Genomic DNA, 25,063 nt, shown 5'->3' with positions numbered 1-25,063 from the left:
AGCGCCCATGGAAATGTTTTAATGTCTGTGGATTTTATGTTTTAAAATTGTCTTTGGGAGTGTCTGATTGTTAATGTGTTGACATAATTAGGAAATGTGAATATGCTCTAAAATTCAGAATTCTGCCATTCTAGAATCTGATTTAAAATCAAAATTGAAAATATATCAATAGCCCTTTTCAGACTTGTTGCCTAGAATAAGAGATGCTTAATTTTGGAGCTGAAGGGAATCTGAGAGATTATGTTTCCCCTCTTTACTGTACAGGCCCAGAGGGTGAATTGACTTCCCTGTTAGGTCTGAGGTCTCTGGGTTCAGGTCTAGCATTTTTCGGAAGCCTGATGGGGTGGTCATAATGCTGTTGGTACAACTACATCTTGGGTCATGAGAAAGCTGGTATCAATTGAATTTTCTAATAAATTTCCCACCACAGCATGCCATTTATCGTCCCTGAATGAAGATATGTGCTTTGCTTCTAGGTCTACATTAAGAGAAACTCAGCTATTGACATTTTAAGGACTTAACTGCCTTGCTATAAATAGCACTTACAACAGTGTTGTCTGTCATGCCTTGGGAAGTCCATAAATTGTTAGGATTGACCTAAACTGTAAAAAATGTCAAATGCAGAAAGTTGAAAATAGAATGTGTAGGCACTGTATCAAAATGTGTCTTGTTTCCAAATTTCGTTCTTTTCTTAGTAGCACCCCTCCCCCCAAGAAAAACATTTCTAAAATTAATGTGAATTGGTGACATTTGTCTGCTCTTATATTTTCTGAATTCAAAATCATTCCCTTCTTACGGTTACAAAATTCTGCTATTTCATCAATAGATTTCTAACATTTTCAATAGCTCAAGCTTTTATTCAAAAGAAAATGCCAGATCTCTTGAAGAGAAACCCTTGATTTATGTTAGGAAAAGAAATTCAAAGTATAAATTATACAAAAGAATATCTAAAATTCTTAAAATATAAGGAGTCAACTTCAAGTTTATTTATAGCCTTAAAGTAATTTAGAGTTTAGAGGGTAGACAGACTAATATTCCCATTCTAATAGACTCTGTAAAATTTGTATTTTTAGGCTTTAAATGTCAAGAAGATTATTTCCTATAAGGTCAGAAAAAACAGACAAGATTCCGATGGCTAAATAAAAAAAGAAAATTCTGGGCCTTATCTCATAGGAAATATAAATGGGACATGGTTTGGATTCTGTGATTCCCCAGGAATCTGAGATTCTACACTAAGAGGGGAGGCCTGTGACTGGTCTAAGAATTAAACTGACATAAGGTAGAGTAACAGGAGAAAAGCATACAAATTTTATTTAATATTTTCATGTGTACATGGGAGTCTTCAGAAGAAAAATGAAGACCTGGAGAAGCCATTAGCCCCTCCCCCCCAAATATATATATATATATATTTTTTTTTTTTTTTTAAGATTTTATTTATTTATTTGACAGAGAGATAGCAAGAGAGGGAACACAAGCAGGGGGAGTGGGAGAGGGAGAAGCAGGCTTCCTGCTGAGCAGGAGCCGATGTGGGGCTCGATCCCAGGACGCTGGGATCATGACCTGAGCTGAAGGTAGACACTTAACGACTGAGCCACCCAGGCGCCCTAGGCCCCAAAAATATTTTAAACAAAGGATGATAAATTGTAGGGATGTGACAAGACAAAGGAGCTTGGGCTAAGGGCAGAAAATTGAGGGATAGTGATTAGGAGGTATTGGGGGGAAACTAATGGAAAATAAAGGTTATTTAGTAGGTTTGTTTGTATAAGACCTCATACCCATTTTGGTGTCGACTACCAGTCTCTGGTAGTAAGAATGTTATTGTTCTCTTCCCCATGCAGAGAAGACATCTGTTTCCTGGGCAATTTTATGACCTGTGTTTATGATGAAAGTGTAGAGGGACAGAGAGCCCTTCTTGCATCTTCCTGTTTCTCAAGTGCCTTTGGCTCAAAGTAATTAATATGCCAAAGTGGCATATTTTAGGGTGTCATGTTCTGAACTTCTTCAGCATCAGCATGCTACTAACACAGGACTTACTGTTTTGTGAAGTATTTAGTGAATTGTAATAATTAGATACATAAGCCACAGAGTTTAGGTGCAGCAAGCATGTGCAAAATGAAAGATTTACCTTTGTACATTCTGTCACTTGTACTAAATGCATGTTCACACAGTGGGAAAGAAAAAAGGAGTACATTTGTCAGATCATAACATTCAGCATTGCACTCATTTGTGAAGAGATTTACAGTTTGCTATCATTTTCCTCAAGGATAATTTAGATATTTCTTTATTATATTTTCACTTTCATATATGTGGTATTTTAAAATGGCTCTTTATTTGGCTATTTAAAGGAATGAATGCAATGTAAATACAGTCAATTCTCATTATCCACAGTAGTTGTGTCCTATACATATAGTTGCCATGAAGACTGAGTTAGCAAATACTGAACCACTGCTCCTAGAAGAAACGCAGGTTGCGTTCCTATGAGACTCTGGTCACTACATTTTTGTCAACCAATCAATACATAACCTTGCTTTATTTGTCTTTGTATTTAAAAGCATCTCATCTAGTATATTTCGTAGATTTATTAACATTGAACTCACAGTCAATAGCACTATAACTCAAGCCTGAACACAGTTTATCAAACACATGCATTTTCTCCATCAGGCACATCATGACTGTCTTGCAGCTTGGGAGCACTGCACAGAACTTCAGTGCTGCACTTGGGAGAGAGACAATTTAGAAAGCAGAATCATCCCCAAAACAACAAAATGCAAAACATGGCACTATATTGTGAAAGGGACACTTTTTTTTTTTTTTTTAAATAGTATGAAAACTGAAACAAGAACCTAGAGCATTGTCTTATTTGACCTGAGCTGGTAATGTCAATGTTGGGTGACTCAAATTTTTGGCCCCTCTTCACATGTCCATGAGTGGGGATGTACCTAAATTTTAGTGAGTAAGCAAATTTGCACATACAGCATCTGCCAGTAATGAAGGGTCAGCTATACTTGTTAATTGGTAGTACTTGAAAAAATGTAAAGTTTTCTATCCAAAATTTCAATGAATGAAGCTCAGATTAATGGTGTTTTTTTTTTTTTCCTTCTGCTCTCCCTCCCTTCCTTTCTCCCTCCCTCCCTCCCTTTCTCCCTTCCTTCCTTTTTATGTTATTATGGTAGCATAGACTGGTATATCTTTGTATCGTATGCTAACCATTAGAATTTATTTTTTTAACCTTTCACTCTTTCTTTGTTTAGCACTAGCCAACGAGTTTTCTAAAGAATTTGCCTTTTAAGAAATAAAATTGCTTGTTGATACATACTGCAACAATTCACCGATAAATTATATCATGGAAAATGAAATTTTCAGAGTGATCATGATCCATTTAGTCTTCTGTTTTGATAATATTCAAGTTTAAAGAGATGTGCGGCCAAATAAAAAAATCTGTGAGGCACTAGCTAGCAGCCTCTGCTTAATATGACCCCAAATCAGCTGTTCAGCATTTTAAATAGAGAGATTTCATTAAAATGTTAGATTTCTGACCTTTCTTGAAAACTGAACATTTGAATACCAACAGAGTTGCTGCATAGCTTCAGGTGGATAGAGACCACCTTCCACATAATATATCCCAAACCCTCCCTATTATTTCTCAATTATCAAGACTGAATTTTAAAGCCATTAATCTTTTCCTTGTTATTGTTGTTTTTTAAATCAGGGACATACTTTCTGTGTTACGCATGTATCTCTATCAAAAGTGAAAAAGTGAAAGATCAGTGGTTTTTACATCTAGCCAGCAACATCAATTTGTATGGCCTGCTTGTCCCCTCTGAGCATTGAAGTTATGACTTCTGATTTCAGGCACTTCCTTTTTCTTTTTTCTTTTTTCTTTTTTTTTAAGCACTGTCATGGCTGGTTTTCTACATAAGTGGTAGGAGCATTACTCATTTTTAGAAGTAAATTAATTCAGCTTGCTCACCAGGGACTCAGTAGGCATGCGGGTGTCATGAAGTAATGTACGGCACCCAGATTCATAGTGAATCAGATTCCCTCCAGTGCCCCAGTTACTGAGGTGTGCTGACGACTGGGCCACAGAGTACTATTTAGTGTTTTACCAGACAGGACCCAACTGCTCTAGTGGAGAGGAGAGAGCACATTGTGTCACAACGTGTGTATATTCTGGGCTTTATTAATCCTGTTTTATGGTTGATGTAAAAGATTCACCCAAAGCTATGAGAAATCAAACCAAAAATAAAGCAAAGCTGTGATATGCTACATCCTGTGCATAAACTCAAAACATACTAAGCATATGACCTGTCTCTTGCAAGTGAGTGCAAATCATTTGTACCAACTCATTTGCCTTTCAGAGAAGTATAGAAAGTAAGTAAATAAAATGACCATCTTTATTAGTCACTTAGTCTATATTGCCAGTTGTCCAGGAAACTTTGTAGAGGCCGTTGGGGAAGTGTATACTGTTTGGAAAAATATCGATTTTACATTTTGAGAATAATGTTATTTTTTAAGGTATGGATTTGAATGAGATAGAGCATTAAATGTGGAATAGCTAAAGAACTGCTACACCTCTAAGATTCTTTCTAAAAATTTGGGTTGTGCACATAATTGAATTTAAATATTCATATTTCAAAGAGGAATTTTTGAGATTTTGTTTTTGTTTTTAAGGTAGTTTCAATTCCATTAAAAATCCTATTGCTTTTGTGGTATTGGATTTGTCATACCATTAGAGAAAACTCTGCCTATAAATATTTATCTGAAAATCTTCAATCATTATAGAAGCCTTAACCATTTAAAAATTCTGGGTAGCAACAATGCATCATCAAAAAGCTTTGCATTCCTTAATGACAGTTACCTTCGAATTATGGCTTGGTATAACCTTTGTCAACACTATTAGACCATCAGCGTCTTTGGGGGAAAGGTCTTTGCTATCTCTTCCTCCATACTGTCTTCCATCCTTCCCACTCTCTGATAATCAACACAGGAGATCACTTTCCAAGATGCAAATCTGAGCATTCACCTTCCTCTAAAGATGCCATGGTTACTCACAAAGACTCCTGACTTCTGCATGGAGCATTAGGTCCTTCATGTACCAATTATAACCCTGCCCATGATACATGACCCTTATATATCAAAGTCACATAGACATACTGAGCTCTATAAAACAGTCAAATATGCTGTTTTCCCATCTCTGGATTCCTTATTCCATCTTACTTCTGTTTTACCAGGAGAGTTTACCTATTCTTTCTTAAAACTTCATCCCTTTACTTCAGTGGTCCCACATTCTTGGCACAATGCTATGGGTGTAGAAGTTATTTTAGAGGATGCCAGTTGATATCAAACATTTGATAATGGTTTCTAAAATGTACCATAAAGGAGCTTTTTTGCATATCTAGCCAACATTTCTAAGATTTTCTTGCTTGGCCAAAAGTTTGATTTTTCCCTTCTTCTCTTTTTTAAGATACAGTAAGGGAATTTTCTGCATAGGGTGTATTAGAATATCTGGGCGCCTGGGTGGCTCAGTTGGTTAAGCGTCTGCCTTCAGCTCAGGTCATGACCCTTCAACCCAGGTCCTGGGCTTGAGCCCCACTTTGGGCTCCCTGCTCAGCGGGGAGCATGCTTCTCCCTCTCTCTCCTGTTTGTGCTTTCTCTCTCTTTCTCAGATAAATAAATAAAATCTTAAAAAAATATATAGTGTATACAGTAAGGCCAATTGATGTGTTTTAAAATACAATATATTGATCTAAAATTTAATTTAAGGCTTTTAATGGTATTAAAAAGAGAGTTCATTATGGTTCCCAAGAGGAATGACATAGTGGTGGGGAGGCAGGGGAGTACAAGGAGAAGCACTGGGTCAGTCAGAAGGCAAGAGCCTTAATTGTGGCTTCCACAGGAAGGAATAGGCGAGGCAGGGCAGGAGGCTCTGGGGCACAGGGATTGTCCCAGGTTGTCTGTTACTTAACTTGAGGTGATTAGGACAGATGGATAGTGGCCTTGAGTGTGAGAGCCTGATGGAGGAGATAACTGGGCTGGGCTGTGGGCTCTAGATTGGTTGGTTTGTATTTGGAGAGTGCGCTTGTAGGAATTGGCTTATCCTGGAAGGGGCAAAGCCCGAGATGTGAAAACCAGGATGCAGACAATGAAAGACACGGTTACTACAGAGGGGAAAGTGGAAACATGCAATGGCAGCTTCAAGAAATGGTCAAGGATAATTTATCTTTTCCTCACTGTTATATAAATTACCGTGAAAGCAGTGCCTCAGAACAAGTCCCTAAATCAAATTGCTATCCTCTAGCCTATGTAGTATTGAAATTTGGCCCCAATACTGACAACAATGTTTTAAATGGAACTTGAAAAAGAAGTAAGTTTAACTGAATAGTGATAAAAAATATCTGGAATAAATGTTAGGAATAATAAAATACATTTTGGGGGTTTATTGATGTCTGGTTCCTTTTTTCATCCATGGAATATTTATTTAAGACTTATTATTCTAGATAGTCTTCTCCTAAACAGAAAAATAGATTGTGGATGGTCAAAAACTGTAGAGCTATTTTCAGTAAACAGCAATATTATCACAGAGAAGGCAAGTCTAATTTGTTTGACTTTTTGATTTACAAAAATAAATAAAAATAGCTTCCACATGGATTTCCTACAAATAGATTTTATGCTAATTTTCAGAAATTGCTTATTATCTCTGCATTATCAGATATATTAGAGCTATAACCCTGCTCAGACTTATATCAGTCTGATATTCTGATGTCCTGTGTGTTATGTGTGTGGGGGTATGAGTGTGAGAATGACCATTTTGGGTGAAGCAGGGAGAACCTCAGTTTTGGGGTTTTTTTTTGGTCTTTCGATGTTGAATAATATAATTTCAGAAAATTACTAATATTTCCCTGAGTCTTATTCAAGTGGGCCCACCTTGTGATTAGCAAATCATGGTTCATCACACATTATATTTTCTCATGAAATAAATCCAATAATAAAAAATATAGAGAGCAAGTCCATCTTGCTTCTTTATAGAATATTATAGAATATCAGTATACATATCTCAAGTTAGTATTAAATTCGTTAAAAAGAAAGTGTCTTTTAAATTTATTCTAAGAAAAATATATATACATTTTGTATTTAAATTCATACTAGAGTTAAATGTTTTAGTCTTTGACTTATAAAGAAAGAACTCCAGTGTATTATAAAAGCATTTCATGTTTTAAACTATTCACATCAGAAGCCCACAGTTGTAATATTTATATAAATGCATGCCACTAAATCATGCATAAGTCTGTACTCTTAGTAAACTTCATTGTACCAGGTATGGTTTTGAAGGAAAATAAAAACAGCGGAGTTCTCCTTTTGCCTTGTCTCAAACACCATTTACATTTAGATCAGTTTAAGAAGTATTTATTGTGCCAGAAATACAAAGTAGAACAATCCAGAATCTGTACCTTAGGAAACCTTAAAATCCTCAGAGGAAATCAGACTCATCAAGAGATCTTTTTAACAAAAGATGAGAAGTGATAGGATGAAAGTGTGCAGGGGTGCCATGGGACGTTTGGCAAGGGCTATTTCATACAAGGAAAGCTTTTCTAGTAGGTGAGAATTTCTGAAACATGGAGGATGCCTAAACTTAAACTAAATTTAAAACTAGATTTAAAACTTAAACTAGATTATACACACATAGCTGTTTGTTGAAAGAAGAGATCACAGCACAAGGGAAAGTACTAGGTTGTGAGCAAGGGATCCAGTTGGTTTACTACAGTTAACACATAAAGAGAAAAATGGCGTTAAAATGTGAGCTGTGGAAGAAGGCAGGGTCTCTATCATGGAGGGTCTTGCAGGCCATACTGAAGAATTTTTTGGCGACAAAGTTTATTTCAGAAAGATCTTTTTAGCTTCTGTGTGGAGGACAGATTTAAGGGAAATTAGACTGGAGGATGGGAATTGTCCACCAGTGATGTTAATGTAGTAGATACTGTGTGAGGTGATGGTAGCCTGGTGGTCGTGCATATAAAGTAAGCCATTTGTTTGAAAACCATAGTTGCGCTCTATTCCATGTGGCTTTGAACTGAGTGAATGTGGGCACTTGAGACAGGGAGATGCTGAAGAAAGCCTCAGATCTCTGTCTTAAGTTGATAGTGGATACAAGAGCAGGAGCATGGGCCCAGAGAAGGAATTACATGTTGGACTAATAGAGTTAGATTTGCCTGTGGAAGGTCCGTGTGGATCTTCTAGGCAGTTAGATACTGGAGTCCAGTTTTATGTAAAAATAACACCAGATTCCTCTGATGTTGTTGTTGTTATTCTACCATGAGTTTCCAAGTACCTAAGGGCAAAGCAACACATTTTAAGGAGAAATATTGCACAGAATGTGAGATGTTGACCTTTATGAAAGAGCCTTGAAGGTTTTTGTTTTTGTTTTATTTTTTCAGAAAATAGAAGTGACTTTCCACAGTCTATATCTAGATAATTTTTGGAAGGATTTGGAGAAGACTCATTTGCTGCTATTACTCTATATTAGCTATTATTGACATTTTGGGATCTATTTTAACTATTTAGGTTTAAACCACAGATACATTGAAAGAAAAGGCAGTGGGTTAGAAGAAAGAAATTAATCAGATCAAAGCAGTGTGCAGATGAGATGAGATAGATTATGTTCCTCTAGAGTTAATGTCTGCTAGTTGAATAATACTGAGTCCATTAATAATAATGGAATGCATTCCACCCCTTGACCACAAAAAGTAGCCTAATATTACCATTCTTTTTCTCTGACAGTTGAAACTTTAGATATATGAATAATTATAGCACCAAGAAGGATCAGAATGATTCCTGAAATTTCTTGCAACCTAGTGATTCTCATTTCTAATGAAAAAATATAGAACAGTAGTGTCTGTAATATTGTAATCCAATTTATTGAAATAGGAATGACAACATAATCATTTAATAAACACTGAATGAGTATCAGCTATTTCTGAGGCACTAAGTACTGGGCATCAGGGTGGAGGGTGGAAGAACACAAAGTCTCTGATGCATACATTTTGAGAGGAGGAGAGTATGTATCATGCTATAAATGTATAAGCACATAAATATGTTAGGTAGAGATAAATGCAGTCAGAATAGAAGTGAGTGGAAAGAGAGTAAAGATGGCAGACATGCTGTTTTGTAAAGCAAAATATTGACCTCTGACTTAGAAAAAGAATACATAGATTTACACTTAAGCAACTTTTGCAAAACTAAGCAAATTCCACCTTTTATAGCATTTTTAAACTTTACTTCCAGAGGAGAGGGGGGAGGGAGAGAGAGGGGGGGAGAGAATCTCAAGCCAACTCAGGACAAGCATGGAGCCCCATGCGGGACTCAGTCTCAACCCTGAGATCATGACCCAAGCCAAAACCAAGAGTCGGATGCTTAACCGACTGAGCTTCCCAGGTGCCCCTACATTTTTCATTTTTTCAACTAAATAGGATAAATTACCATTTCAAATTATATATATTCTTACTTTATATAAGTTCCTTGGTGCATGAAGGTCAATAAAACATACTAATTAGCTAAAACACACAATTTCCCGGCTAACATTTATAAATATTGTATTACTCAAAACTCGAGCTGCTTATCAGTGAACATTTTGAACCATAACCAAAGGAAATGACATTTTCATCTATCTCCACTGCCACCATACACACACACACACACACACACACACACACACATATACACATTTCCACACACACATCTATGCGTATATCTATATATAATAATGCATGGGCAATCTCATACATTAAATAGGGAGAGAGGTGGATAGATAAATAGATGTGTAACATCTAGAAGGCTATGCACCAGCCTTTTACCCATATTGATCGTATTGGTGATCTCTTCTGTTTGGGATTCACTTTATATATTCTCTGTTTCTGTATTGTTTAATTTCCTGTCAATAGTAAATATATTTGTCGTAAAAAATATGGCAAAGGTATTTTTTTGAATATTAAAATCTTTAGATGGTAAACCCTCCTCTCCAAAATATCTTCTCCAAAATCAGAAAGTAAAGACTAACAATGAAATTAAAAAGAAAAGCAAAAAGCCTTCTCTCCCATGATGTTTTGATGAACTGGGCACGTTACCAGCTCTCTGAGTTATTGTTAGAAACAAAATTGTGGAAGCACTGTGATTTTGCATTCACTCTTTGACTAGCCATTGTTGTTGCTCAGATTGCTTAAACAGTTCAACCATACATATTTAATCACTGCATAGAAAACTTAATTCTAGGGAGTGATAAGCAATCAGGGTAATAGGGGGAAAAAGGTGCCTTGTCCTAAAATAAGCACAACATATTATTAGATGTCAAATGAAATTTAAATATATTTTTGTAGGAAATAGAATTAAATTCTGATAGATTTTAAAATATCCCAGACTCTCTTAAAAGTGTATGGTATGTATTTCTGTATGAATTTTATATCACAGATTATTTCTAGGAATTTTGTGATTTCAAAGACAACTCTGAGCTCAAATCTGCAGGCTAATATTATGCAAGCTTTAACCCAGTCATAGAAGAACAAGTTTGATTTCATAATGTAAGAAGTCTGGCTTGCAGAGCATTTTATCAATTTCTCAAATGACCACTGACCACTTACCATTTGTAAGATGAAGCTTAGGCCACGCTAACAGTGTTCCTTCATGTTTTTGCTTGTAATCTAGGACTCTCTGAAGAAATACACCATGTCCATCCTTTCTCTCACTTTTTCCATTGCCCTAAAAGTGAGGAAGAGGGGCACCAACATTTGTCCTACTCTGTACCTGGAACTGATTGTAGATTTTGGTTTAGGAGAAGATAGAGGAGGGAGGGATGAATTCTTTCCTCTGCCCAAGCTCTGCGAACATTTACTTCCTGAGAGATGAATGGGGAATATTTTATGTCAATTAATATATATTGAAGGTGTATAAAACAATGATGTGTCTATTATTCAACTGTCACTGACATGAAATTGACTGCAAAATTACTTTCTGGAGTTCAGAATTTACTCCCTCCTCCTGACTTTTCGTTTATGCACTTTTGAAGACAAAAAGTAATTTCTGCCAACTGCTGGATTATAAATTCAACCTGGGATCTTATAATCAGATTCCACTTTTTTTCTCTTACCTCTCATCACAGATGATAAAGATAGTGCAATTGGAATTCAGCTGTGACAGTATAGATGATTAAGCTAGAGTCTAATTGGCTTTGCAGTGTTAGCAGAAGCCTAAATTTAATGGTTGATTTTCCCCCCATAGTAAAATAAACCTCTGTGATTTATAGTCTTAGAGAACAGAATTTTGTTGATTAAGAAGGTCTTTTTATGGACAGTAAAAAATTGACTGTGAGAACGAACACTTAAAGTGCGAAGTTATATTTCTCTTTCTGAACTTTTTCGAATGCAACAGTTCTCAAATAAGAATTAAATAAGAGCAAAACTTTTAATGGCAAGTAGTGCACAAAAAGGGTGAATGTAGCCATGGTAGCTCTGCACATCCACTGAGGCTCCCGTGGGTGGCATGCTCTTATGACCTGGGGGCTGGGGACCCAAATATTCCCTGTGGCAATGGAAGTAAATAGGTGCCAGAGAACTAGGACATAAGATGAGAAAATATCTCTCCAACAGGCTTTAAACTTGCTATTATTTTTCTCCAGTGTCACTGTGAAATTCTTTAGCAAGACCTTGCTCCAAACTGAGAAGCAGGCTTCATTCAGGCTTGTAATTCTAAAGTAATTAGAGCTATCCAGTTTGACTAGATTTTCTATTATTTAAAATTAAAAGCTAAAAGAAATGGATTTTTAAAAAAATTTTAATGACAAAGGTTTAATTATGATAACTAGGTTTCTATTTGTACTCAAAATCTGCTCTGAATAATTACAATTCATCTTTGAGCCACTCTGTGGATTTGGAATCTACTAACCAGTAGTGCATAATAAATAAGATTCATGTCATTTTTTATTTCTGGTGTGAATAAGTACCAGTTAAGAAACTAATCCTCCACCCTCCCCCCACCATCACCTGTTTCTGAGGGTGGTGACAAAATTGTTCATATTTTTTAAAAAGTTTATATAATTTCATGTCTTCGATAAAATTATCTAAAATCAAATTAGAGCTACTATAGTCATAGTGTGTTTGTTCTTCTAACACATATATGGGTGTGGATGTCTTTGTTCAGTGCAGTCAAAAACGTGGGCAGCCTTTCCAAAGACAAGGGGCTAACAAGAAATTTGAGACAGATATGAAGTCCAAGAACAAATAGCAAGAAGCTTCTTGTAGTTCACTTAGCTATAAACTCTGGGTACTACCAGAGAGTTTACTGAAAATAGAGTAGAATATACAAACCATTAGAAAAATGAGTATACCATCAAACCCTGCATTCCAGGATTCTTTGTTCTTTTGTCAAAAAATAAATTTGTGAGCAAAATGTATATTTAAAAATCATGAGTAATTAGCCCCATTTAAGAAGGAAAATATTAAACTCTCATATGTCAAGGATTAAAAATTTTACTTCTTTCAGGTAAACGCCAGACTGCCAAGTTAAAATTTGAAGCATATAAGTCGTTAATGGAATTTATGTTGTTAGTATTACAATTAAAGTAAGATTTGATACTAATAAAGTTTTCTTTGATCATTTTTTATGAATATCTTCCATAAAATTTATTTCAGAACACACAATTAAACCAAAAGAAGAAATAGAACAAGAACACAGGACTCCAGATTTTTCAGGAAAAAGCACTTCTTTATCGTTTATTCTGTGCAGACACCCATTGGAAGTGGGCATATTTCACACTGAATGGTGACATACAGGAACTAAAATAAAATGTTATTTGTTTCTTCTTTTAGGGGCTGATGTTATCAACTTTGATGGCCATGTTGTGTTACCATATAGATTCAGAAACAAGAAGATGAAAACACTGAAAGATGTCATTGCCTTGAAATTTAAAACCTCTGAAAGTGAAGGGGTGATCTTGCATGGGGAAGGACAGCAAGGGGATTACATTACCCTGGAACTGAAAAAAGCCAAGCTGGTCTTCAGCTTAAACCTAGGTATGTTCTGACTTTTGGCACCATTCTGTCCATTTTTTAATCTTCCCATTAGTAAAATGTTAATGTTGCTTGATCCTTAAAATGTAAATTATAAAAACAGTTCTCATTATGTTATAAATTCATCTTTAATCCATAGTGGTTTAATCTGTTTTAATCCATGTATACTTATTCATTAAAAAATAATTGTTATGTACTCATCCTAAGCAAGGTACCATACTAGCATCTGAGATACAGTGGTGAACAAATAGAGAAGGTCCTTGAGTTCATGAAGTTTATGACCTAGTGGAGGAGTCAGACAATATATTATTATTATTTTAAAACAACTAAATCAAAAGCAGTGACTTCAAATAATGATAGGTAGTATGAAATCAATTAAATAAGCTAAAATGATAAAGGATACTGCAGAGACAGGAAGGGTCCACAGTAGAGTGTGCATTGAGGAACATTCTCCCCGTGAAGATACACAAGCTGAGATTTCAGTTATGACTATAACTAGTCATATTAGGGATATTAGGGAGGAGAGCATTCCAAGGTAGCAGTCATTACTGACAAAGATCTGGCATGCTCAAGGAATAGGAAGGAGGCTGGTGTGGGTAAATGGAAGTGAGTCAGTGGGAGAGAAGATAAGATCTGAAAGTTGGGGATTGTTCAAGCCCTGTAAGTTCCTGTACGCCATGGTAAAGGTTTATTATTATTTAAGAAAGAGAAGCTCTTGGTAGGCTTTAAACTGTATGGCATCACAATCTTATTTTTAAAAAGTATACTGAGATTCCTGTAAAAGAAAATGCTTGCATTTGCATGAGAGTCAAAGCCAGACTTCTGGGTAATGCAAGTGAGAGACGGCCCTGGCTTGGAGAGGTGGCTGTCAGTGAAGGCGCAGGGAAGTAGGTCTAGTTGGAGATGATTTTAGTGGTAAGTTCAGCATGATTTGTAATGAGAAAGAGAGTAAGTGAAGGATAATTCCTAGACGCCTAAGGGACTTAAGTGCCATTTACAGAAGTAGAGGCCACTCTATATTTTCTCTAGTTTCTTCTAATAAAGGATTATTAGTTTTCTCTAATAGAGGAGGTCTAAAATGGACATGATGCATATTAGTTGCTTATTAGACATCAGAGTTGAGATTTCTAGTAGGGAGTTGTGTGTATGAATGAGATTGAGAGGAGGTGTTACCTGGAGACTGAGGGTACTAGGCAGTGAGCAGGAGGAAATGAGAGCATGTGGTATCAGAGACCAGGGAAAGAAAAGAGGTGGCTATTGTGTTGAATTCACCTAAGGTGGAGACAGGCAGGTGAATATTGGCTTAGCCCCTGTAGAGGTTACTGTTGATTTTTTCTCAATGGAATAGAAAGGACAGTAGTTTTATTGACATAGGTTAAGAAAAGATGAGAAATGTGGAACTGAATTTTTCAAACATAATCTAACTAGAAATCAGAGAATCAGGAATCAGAGAAATAAAATATTGGCTGTAGAATGAGTTGAACGAATTCCTATTTTGTTTTGGGTTTTTGTTGTTTTTAAGCTTTTTTAAGTCTCTTGCTTGGCTAAAAATTTCAGGATTTATGCAAGAAGTTTTTGGAGGGTATCACACATTCCATAAATTTTTCTGTTGTAAATAATAGCAATTCTACAAAAATATTATATCTAAAATACATTAATAGCTAAAGTTCACATGTTAAATGCACCCTAGTAGAAGGCCACAAAACTAAAGATAAGAACACAAAAACAGAGCCTGCCTTTTTGACTTGCTTATCAGTCTGAGTGGTCCAGACATTCCTGAATATGGCTTATGTTCTACATATTAAATTTTATTACTTTGAAAATCAGTATTATACTAAAAAGTACAGTTTCAATTAGGGTTTTTTTGTTGTTAATACTTGATACAGTGTTTATAAAGATTTACCCTTTATTATAAAACTCCTCATTTCAAATCTGATCTGATAGAAATAATAACTTCTATAAGAAAAAGATGAAGAAAATCACACAAAAAGTTGGATCAATTATAAAAAAATATTGAGTTCTTTACATTAAATAAAATCATAATGCATGTGAAACTTGAAAAATGCAAATGTCAAGTACGGAAGTTTAATGTCATTCATGAGTAAGAATTTATACTACTCCCTAACAATATCAAGACTTTAAGATAAAATGTAGGCATAGGACATAAAAGATAATGCACAGAAGAAAAATTGTAAGTATTCTATAAACATCGAATGCTCAACTGCACTATCTATAAAATAAATGCACAATAAAATAATGACTCTAATTTTTGTTAAGTAAATCAATTTAAAAATCATATCAATATTGATGAGTGTGTGACAAGATTCTTTGTACTGCTCTTTGCATCAGAAAATATTTTCAGGAAACCAGTTTGACAGTGTCTTCAGATATCTAAAAATTGCCTAGATATCTTGGTACAGTAACCATAAGGAAATAATGAGGAATGTTTATAGGATTTAAGTCCAAGGATGTATTTGGCAATATTGATTACTGTGTCAAAAATTGAAGAAAAATAAAAAGGTAAACATATAGAAATATGTTGATATGCATTAAAATCTCTGTGAATAATTTTAATTCTATAGAAAGTACTATAAGATATTAAATTAAAACTAGTATAAAATAGTATAAATATTTTATATGATTATATATACACACATTAGTTTATATGTATATAATTAAATATATGTATAGGGAAAAAAATCTGGAAGGAAATAGACCAAATTATGTTTAGCGGTGGAAATGAGTGATTAATGTTGTACATACTAATTCTTCATAATATTCTCTACTTGTAATTATGTATGTGTATTCATGTATTGCCTGGGGAAAAAATAGCCCTAAATCATTTTTGAATGATTCTTAGTAGAAGATAAGGAGAAATAGGGGGCTTGGGAAGTTAGATATTAGAAAACAAAATATAAGTACTTTTTAAAAATACACACACTCACTCAGAGCAATTGAATTATATTTGAGGATGTTTACTTTCTCAAACCTTTCTCTCTCTCTTTTTTTTTTTTTAAGTGAAACACAGGAACCTTTTAAAAGCCACTGTGCTTTATATAGGTGTGACATTACTATTCTGGAACTAGTACCTGATCCTCTGACCTCACAGAAAGATCATCACCATTTCACTGGAAAGCAGTTTACTTACAGAGTTTTATTGACTGATTGGAATTTATGACAGTCATGGAAATGCACTCACTCATACGGACACTGTGCCTTTTTAATGTCATTACCTAAGTATCAGGCATATCTAGCTGCTACTTAGTCTTCTAGTTATTTAAAGTAATAAAATAGAGTGTATCCTTTCACTTAGACGTATTCCTACTTTTCTTTCTCCCTCTCTGCCCCACTGCCACGTGTACACAGATAATCTTAATCACAATTCCAGTCACAGCACATTTTAGTTTCATCATCAGAAGGAAAGAAAATCTGATCTAGGAAAGACATAGAAAATATCAGGTATAGGCGTCATTAACATCCTAAATGAAAAAAAAGAAGAAATCATTCAGTGCTTTAATCAATTGTGTGTTTCTCCTAGTTCTATTATACTATTTATTCTGAAACCATGTTATGTTTTTATAGCACTTAGTTTTACCTGACCATGAAAAGCAATACTTGATTAGACAAAATAGAAGATAGTATAAAACACATAAACAGTATCCAGAGATGACCTTAGTAAACATTTTGGATTCTCACAACCTTTCACTCTCATTTATAGTCTCGTTGCCATGGAAATCTACTTTCAAAGCTGGATTAATGCTACATACATATTTTTGCAAGGTGTTATTTTAAAATATAACGAGTTAATTTTCTATGCCGTTAAATATTACATTGTGCTTAAAATTATTGCTTTTGGAATCCGTAAAAACTGGAAAGTATCATGCTGTGTTTTCTTGACCAATAATAAAAATAACAGCAACAATAAAAGACTGTTAACAGGTAACATTTACCTAATGTTCACTATATGCCAAGAAGTTGGTTAAGTTCTTTGCATGTACTAATTCCTTTAATCAGCATAGCAACCTTGTAAAGCTGGTACCCTGATTTTCTCCATTTTCTATATGAGGCAGCATCGGGGCAGAGAAGCTGCCAGCTTGCCCTAGGGCAAGCCAGTGGTGGAGCCAGCATGAGAATCGAAGCCCTGGGCTCCAGAGCCTTGGGGCACTGACTTTGTAAGGAACCTATCAAATTTAGCAGAATTCATGGCACAGCAAAAAAAAAAAAAAAGCTCACATATTTTTTTTTTCTTTTTAAAGGAGGTGTTTTCGATCTTTAATAGCTTAAAGTATTTTGAATATGAAACTGTTGTTAAGTATAGTTACGTGCTGGTTCCCCCATGCTAGCGTCATTGGACAGGACTTGAGTGGAGTGCCAGCCTGTGGCTGTAATGGAAGGTTGGCTACTGCACAGAGTAGCTGTGGTGTCACTGCCTTGTTTCTGTTCATTCCATGACTCAGGAAGTAACCAGCTTGGCCCCATCTATGGCCACACGTCTGTGATGACCGGAAGTCTGCTGGATGATCACCACTGGCACTCTGTGGTCATTGAGCGCCAGGGCCGGAGCATTAACCTCACCCTGGACAGGGGCATGCAGCACTTCCGCACCAATGGAGAGTTCGACTACCTGGATCTGGACTACGAGGTGAGCTGGAGGACGCGTCCGTTGTGCTCAATCTTGAGTAGCTGCCTCAGTCTCCTACTGCGTCTTTGTGTTCTTGTCAGTCACATACCTGCTTGCCCCATTCGTTTTATTCTCCAAGGAAAAATTATCTTTCGACTTGAGGGACTAATCTATTAATACTGTCATTTTATTCATTTCTAAATTTGTAATTATGAGTATCGGAAATATTTTAGAAATCTTGATACCAAAGTAATAATTTAAAGGGAACAGACCATTTATCATATCATCAGGGCAATTTAGTAAGTCCAGAACAAATATAAGTTGTAATCTTTCCATCGATAGTTAATTATGATAAATATCACATATTATTCTTGAGGATAGACAATATATTATAAATACAGAAATGCCTAATATTTATTACAAAATATTGACTAAGAAATCCTGAGTTCTGATTTATATTAAGTAATTTATGACTTCATGACTATAGATAATTCTTTTGTCGGGTTCTATTTTCTCAGATATAATTATCATAGAACCAATAAAGTAAAATATAGAATATTTTAAGAGGTTGTCCATAAATAAAAGGACATATTTTATGCTCTAAATGATCAGAGGTCAAAAAATAATCATGTTGGTCTCATAAAAACTGTATATTCCCATATTATACAAGTAGGCATTTCAGGCTTTTTAATAAATTATTTAGAGAGCAGTTCAACCTTAAAATGTCCACTGAAAATGTTAATCACATATAGAGATAAGAGTACTGTAAGATGTTCATCACAGTGTTATATATTCCAGAGAAAAGGGATAACACTAAATGAACAAAAAGAGCATAACAGTAAAATAAATAGGATGAAATATTATTCAGCAAGGGGTTTCCAAACTTTCTTACTCCATGGAACCCTCAGTGTGTTAGTAATTTTTCCGCAGCTGTCCTAGACCATTCTGTAATAGTTAGAGCCAGACAACTTAATAAATGTTTATGTCCTAACAACTCAGTAGCCATTCAAAAAAAAAACACCGATAAATGAAAAAAAAAATTTTTTATTTAATTCTTAAAACAACAATGATTACTTGCTAATGGGATGAGTGTCCCTGCCTGGTACAACTCCTCAGATTTTGGAACTGGATTTGACTGCCATCTTCATCTTCTGTTCCACTTTTACTTTCATGCGACACTGTTTTTATTAGAGAAATGATAAAAGACCCACCTTCACTAGGACAGGAAATCATCAAAAAGCAGTGCAGCAGGATGTTAGAATGGTCAGCTAGCTCAGGCTAGTGTTTTACATAATGCCCAGAGCATGTCAAATATTGCTGTGAATCCTTTAAAAATAGAAGGTGTATGGTGGCTACTAACCTGAGTTTTCTGTGCCAACTCAGTGTGCCTTGTCCCCAGTTTTGAAGTTGTTTGTATACATATACACACACATATGTATGTGTTAATATCTATATATAAATTTTTAAAAATGTGAAATATGCTTACTGTAAGATAATTGAAAAAGGATTTACAACTGTGTTTTTTATTTTCTTTATATAAATAGTTGCTAAATTTTCTCCAAGGTGAATATATTACATATATTCCTAAATAGGAATTTAAAATAGATTAAGCTATATAAACCCTGATATTGAGACTTTATTAACGTTAAAATAAATTTAGGATGATCAGAAAATAACTGTAGCCCCAAAAAATCTCCTTAAAGCAAAATGACTGTTGCAAGGGAAAGAAGATGAAAATCCCAGAAGTTTTATTTTTTCTAAATTAGTACATTTCTTGGCTTAGGTGGCTTATCTCCCACTGTATGAGAGAAATTAAAGATGAATTATTCATCCTCCATTAATAAACTCTGAAGTACCGTAGAAGAGATGAGAGATCCTGGAACATTAGCAATGGGCAAACACAATTCCAGTTTTCAAAAAACAGAATTAAAAATTTGGGGTCATAGACTGTATTGAGTTTGTGATGAAATTCATGAATATTCATGCACACACTCAGGGTCAGCAGTTTCATGGACACTTTGAAGCCCATGAATATACATGCCATCTTTGAGAATCTCAGCTGTAGATGACAATGCCTGGGACATTGTTAGAGACAGACACTAAGAAGAAATTCAAATTTACTGATAAAGAATCCTGAGTCCGTTGAGTCAGTCTCTCAGTGTTTTCACACATACCTCTCTGACTCATCCACCTAGGAACTAGACTCAGACCCCAAAGGAGGCTTGTTATGAATAACTGAAGACATTTCTATCACTCAGAATATTCCAAGGGTTTTAGGAGCCCTGTGCCAGGAACTGGCAACAAAGACCAAATATATTTATTATAGCACACCACATGATAGGGTATTCCCATCATATATAGACACAATGAATGTAAGTAATCTCAAGAATATATATAACAATAAAAATATAGAGATGAGTTCTTAGTAGCTACTATTTGTTTAATGTAACTTGAAACTATATAATTTAATTTTTAATAATGGCTCTGTTGAACAGTCAGTGCTGTAGAGCTAGTATGAGCAGGATTCAGTATACTGCAAGGGTAAATTAATACCTACCACTATTCCCAGAGATGTACATCATGAAAGAAGCAGTAGAAAACAAGTTTGCTCCTTTGAGGTAACTCAATGTGGGCATTTTTTGTGGAAGGTGGCTTAAGAGTTCACCTTATCACCTCCTGGAGCTGAGTTATACTGCAAAGTGTGCCAAACACATGGGCAGGCAAGCTACTGGCCACATGGTACCCTCGGAAGGGTATAAAGGTAAACAGATACACATCCTTCTTCTCAGCCACACACTGATGTTTGGCCTGGCTTCTCTCTTTTCTTCAGCTAAGTTCCAGGATAGACCCTGTGGATGTTATGCCATTGCCTTTGCAATACATTTCTGCTTGGGAGGTAGAGGAATGAATGCCCCTTGATAGTTGCAGAACTAGGCTAAGATTTTAGAGAAAAACCAGCTAGGATTTTTTAGAGAATCAATTGCATGGCTCAAACTGGAACAAAAGGCCTGGGTTCGAGTCCCTTTTTGCTCCTTACTGGTTGTGTGACAGTGGACACATCATAGTTCCCTTTTGGAAAATTAATGTAATAGCACATTTGTCATAGCATTATTATATGAGGAGGCAATAGGAAGTAATAGAAATCACCGTATGTATCAGTTATGATTAATTAGACTGCATGTAGCAGATGCGTGTTTATTCTTCTTCATATAAAAGGTAATTGTAGGAGGGGAGCCCTGGGCTCAAATGGCAGCATCATGGTCGTTAAGACTCCAGTTTCCTTTTACCTTGCTGCTTCTCCAGCCCCATTGCAAATCACTCCAAGAAAGCTGTTGACATTCTGTCTTGCATTCCAGTGGGAAGGAAGAGTAAAGAAGGTTGTGCTCCCTTCCCCTTTTAATTATAGTTTTTGGAGTCACACAGTCTTACTACTTTAATCTCACGAGACCAAAACTTGATTGAAAGAGGTTCGTAAATGCCATATATTGGCTTCAGTGTGCACAGCTGTAAAGCTGTCTTGTTTTCCTAAAGAAGGTAGGGAGAAAGGACACTTAGAAGTATCTAGCAATCTCTGCCACATTTTATAAACTCTTGGTAGCTAACAAAATGGTCAATGTGGTTATTTCATTAGAGTCCGGGTTGTTATTGAATGATAGTATCATTAATAAGCCAGTCATATGAGTTATATGAATATCTGATGAATAATCTAATAATTACAACAATTTTTTTTTTTTTTACTTTCTGAATAATTATAACATCAGAAAATATTTTGTGGTCCAGGCACTTCATTTTACTGATGAGATACATAATCAGCAGAAGTGGCAACCTAGTATCGTAGGATTAGTTACATTAGGAATTGGGATTTGAACCCACATCTCTTAGTTGTAAGGAAATCTGGCAAATTGAGGCTGTGTTGCTTCACTAGGGCACCTCTGAGGGTGATGTAGGACATGTGCTGAGGGTTGCTGAAAGCAGAGAAACCACAGGAGTGTTTAATCATCATCCCAACAGCACACAGAAAAAGAATGAGACAATATATTTAAACTGGTATTTAGTAATAATGTTCAAAATGCGGTGCTGCGTGTTGTCAGGCATAGATTTTTATTACCATCAACTGGGAAAGAATTGGTAAAGTAAACTGTAGACAGGAAGTATAACACTCCACATATTATCAATAATTCTTACCTTTGGTATTAGGTATATTTATTTAGTACCTAATAAGTTCATTGTAGTGCCACTTGAAAATATTTTCCTAATAATTCTATTTTAGATTACTGTATAATTTTACTTTTATCATTTCTTAATTCATTTCTATATATTTATCCTCAGTTTTCCCTTCTTTATGGTAAATGATACACATTCAACATTATTAACATATTTTAAGTGAGGTCTTTTGTTTTTTTATATCGTCTCATAAACTATCATTAATTTGTGCTTTTTTCCACAATAACTAAGCATCTAAATGCCATGACACTAAATAAAAGAACATAATTTGCTAAAGGCCTCCTAGAACACAAAGATCTGTGCCTTATGTTTCAAATATGACGTCTTGACATTCAAAAATGTCTTAACTATTGCCTTCATTTTCAGAGCTTTATAGGAAAAGTTGATAATGGTAGCATTGAATAATAATTAAAAAGAGAAGTAACATCTGGATTATATATCTTGGTATTGCAGCTCTGGTTAGTATTTAGATTTATTTACCACTAATTCACTATTAGCAGTAAATGTCATTATGGCAATACATATATTAAATATAATTTTTTTATTATAGGAAATTGACACTATAGTACTCTAATTTGGCCAAAGATATAAGGAAAAGGACATACTCTCTTTTTATAGGTGATGGTAGCCAGAGAGTCACAGTAAAGGGCATTTACCTTATTCCTTGGGATTCAGAAGACCGATAATATTTCTAAGCCTATAGTACTCAAATATCAGCCCCCATCTCCTAATATGTTCTTAAACAATATTGTAGTGAGACTTTTTGAACTGTTTTCTGTATTAAAAATTAGCCTAGTGAATATTTGACTTTAATGGTCATTTAAATTAAAATAAGTCTATATACTACATCAGGTTTATCATGTGTTATATTAGTACTGGTTATCTCATGATGACTAGAAGCATTTATCAGTAGTATGTCTTTGAATGATAAGCATAAAAATGTGTTTTTAATATTAATAAAAGAAGGTTGCTGTATAAAATCTAAAACATTTCAGGAAAATTTATAAAATGCCTTCATCTATAAGAAATTATTGCTATTTTCTTGTTAAAGTTATAATCTGATTTCCAGAATTAATAATACTGTTATGTACTTCCATAACAACATAATTTAATATGCAACAGATTTTGGAGGCAGAAAAAAATGTTTGTATATTCTGGGAGAGATATACAGGCCTTGGTTGTATAACTGACCTTGGTTGTATTAATAGTTTTGTCTAATTGATTGTGAATATTTTTTTTAAGTTGAATGCAGTGTGAATGTTTACATTTTTTTCTTTTTCTCAAAGATAACCTTCGGAGGCATACCTTTCTCTGGGAAGCCAAGTTCCGGCAGTAGAAAGAACTTCAAAGGTTGCATGGAAAGCATTAATTACAATGGTATCAATATAACTGATCTTGCGAGAAGGAAGAAACTAGAGCCCTCAAATGTGGTAAGATTGTTTACTCCAAAATAGTGGTTCATAGAAAAATCAAAGAAGTTTTGTTTTTTCTGGATTATTGAATGACAACAACATGGTCATAGAATTTGCCATCATGCTTGTGTTGGGCTCAACAGTGTAAAACTAACTTTAGAATTACCTAAAAAAGTGTAGATAGTGGATATACTCTTGAGAATAAATCATGGCTTTTGAGTTAAATTAGCCTGCAGTAGATGGTAAGTTGTACTCAGATGGGGCACAGGATTTTGACCCAGTGTTTCTGGAACTCACATATCAGAGGAACATACCGCAGGCATTCCTCAGTGTGTGCTTCGTCCCAGCAGTTCGGCAGCCCATAAACTGGCAGCATCATGTTTCCAGATGTTTTGTGTATGACTCTCCATTTCTTGTTTATGATTTAGTTCAATATTTTAAAAGTGTTGCATCCAGGAACTTTGTTATATTCATTTACATGTTTCCAAAGGTAATTCACCCAGGTAAGTAAAGAAATGCACTTTTTTTGAAAGCCCTAAACATACCAAGTATAGGCAGTTAAATAAGGATTGACTGCCACTGGATAGTGAAAGCTGTGACTGAGAACCTGATAGTGATCTTCTTCCAGCTCTGCTGTGAGTTGTTTCCAGGTTTAACTGTTTTGAGGCAGAGAGCAAAAATTGAAGACTGCTCTAGCATACCTGCCTCCCCATGATACTGCTTAGGATCCCTGAAAGATACCATCTGAAAAGTCTAGTATGTGTTCCCTATGGGTCTGCAAGAACAGGAGTTCACTTCAACCTAAAAGTGTTATTTGGGAGAGTCTGGGATTCCAGAGACCTACATTTGAGAGCCACTGACAGTAGACAATGTTAGGAGTGCTTACACTCTGTTGCAAAAGAGCTCTGGTGGTCTGTTGAGCCTAGGGTTTTCACAAAATGATTGGACAAATAGAAATCCCCACATGAATAAATAGGAGTTCAGGTTGGGTATGAAAATTATTATGGCATAAAATGATAATTTAATGTGACATTTTTCTTTAATTATTTTTCTTCAAAAGAATGAATTTATACTGAATAAAAAGTGAACTTTGAAATTATCTTATAAAATGTATTGACTATAGAGAAAAATAGTTAATAGTTCCATTTATAGGCACCAGGCACTGTGCTAGGAATGTTATTACTTTGATGACAGTCTGAGAACAGTACTACAGGATGACTAGAGATGTTATCATACACATTTTGTAGATTAAAAAAAATAAACTTTTAAAAATATATGTACATATTAAAATTTTAAGCAGGATAGAGAAAAGTGAGACATTTTGTAAGCAACTCTACAAGGACAAATATTTATGAGGAAAATTTGCTTTCAAAGACATCAGGTGCTGGTATTTCAGTGAAATTGACTCAACACTCACCCTGCACTCATATGAGTTCCATGTACACACCCATTCCCTAATAGCCTCCTGGACAGCTTCCTGGACAGCTTCCTGCAACCAGCCCCTGGATGCAGAGGGCAGGAAGAGATGGAAGAAAGAGACAGACCACCCCACATTGGTGGGTGGTAGGTTTAATAATAATAATCAGAATTTTAAGACACTTGAACATGTTAAAAAAAAAAAAAAGCATGGGAAGTTATAGGCTTGTCTTGGGAAGCCACAAGATGACTACATCTCTGCACCTGCCTACCAAAGCCTTAAAAGTTTATATAGAGGTCTTACCTGGATTCAGTTATGGATGCAGGAGGTCTTAACC

The 25,063-nt window shown here is 35.2% G+C and overlaps 1 protein-coding gene across 2 annotated transcripts in view; it reads left to right on the top strand.

Moving 5' to 3' along the window:
- CNTNAP2 (contactin associated protein 2) overlaps nt 1-25,063 on the top strand; it is a 1,871,860-nt gene that overhangs the window by 824,178 nt on the left and 1,022,619 nt on the right. For both annotated transcript variants that reach the window (XM_045792416.2, XM_087860735.1), the window contains 3 exons: nt 12,852-13,055; nt 17,510-17,694; nt 23,184-23,327. In XM_045792416.2, coding sequence (XP_045648372.2) covers nt 12,852-13,055; nt 17,510-17,694; nt 23,184-23,327 — 533 coding nt within the window. The remainder of the gene's footprint in view (nt 1-12,851; nt 13,056-17,509; nt 17,695-23,183; nt 23,328-25,063) is intronic.

This window comes from Ursus americanus, chromosome 3 (genome assembly GCF_024610735.1).
Source record: "Ursus americanus isolate L20-20 chromosome 3, mUrsAme1.1.p, whole genome shotgun sequence".
Classification (NCBI taxonomy): Eukaryota; Metazoa; Chordata; class Mammalia; order Carnivora; family Ursidae; genus Ursus; species Ursus americanus.
The sequence above is the reverse complement of the archived record's forward strand: the minus strand, read 5'-3'. Positions and strand labels throughout refer to the sequence as shown.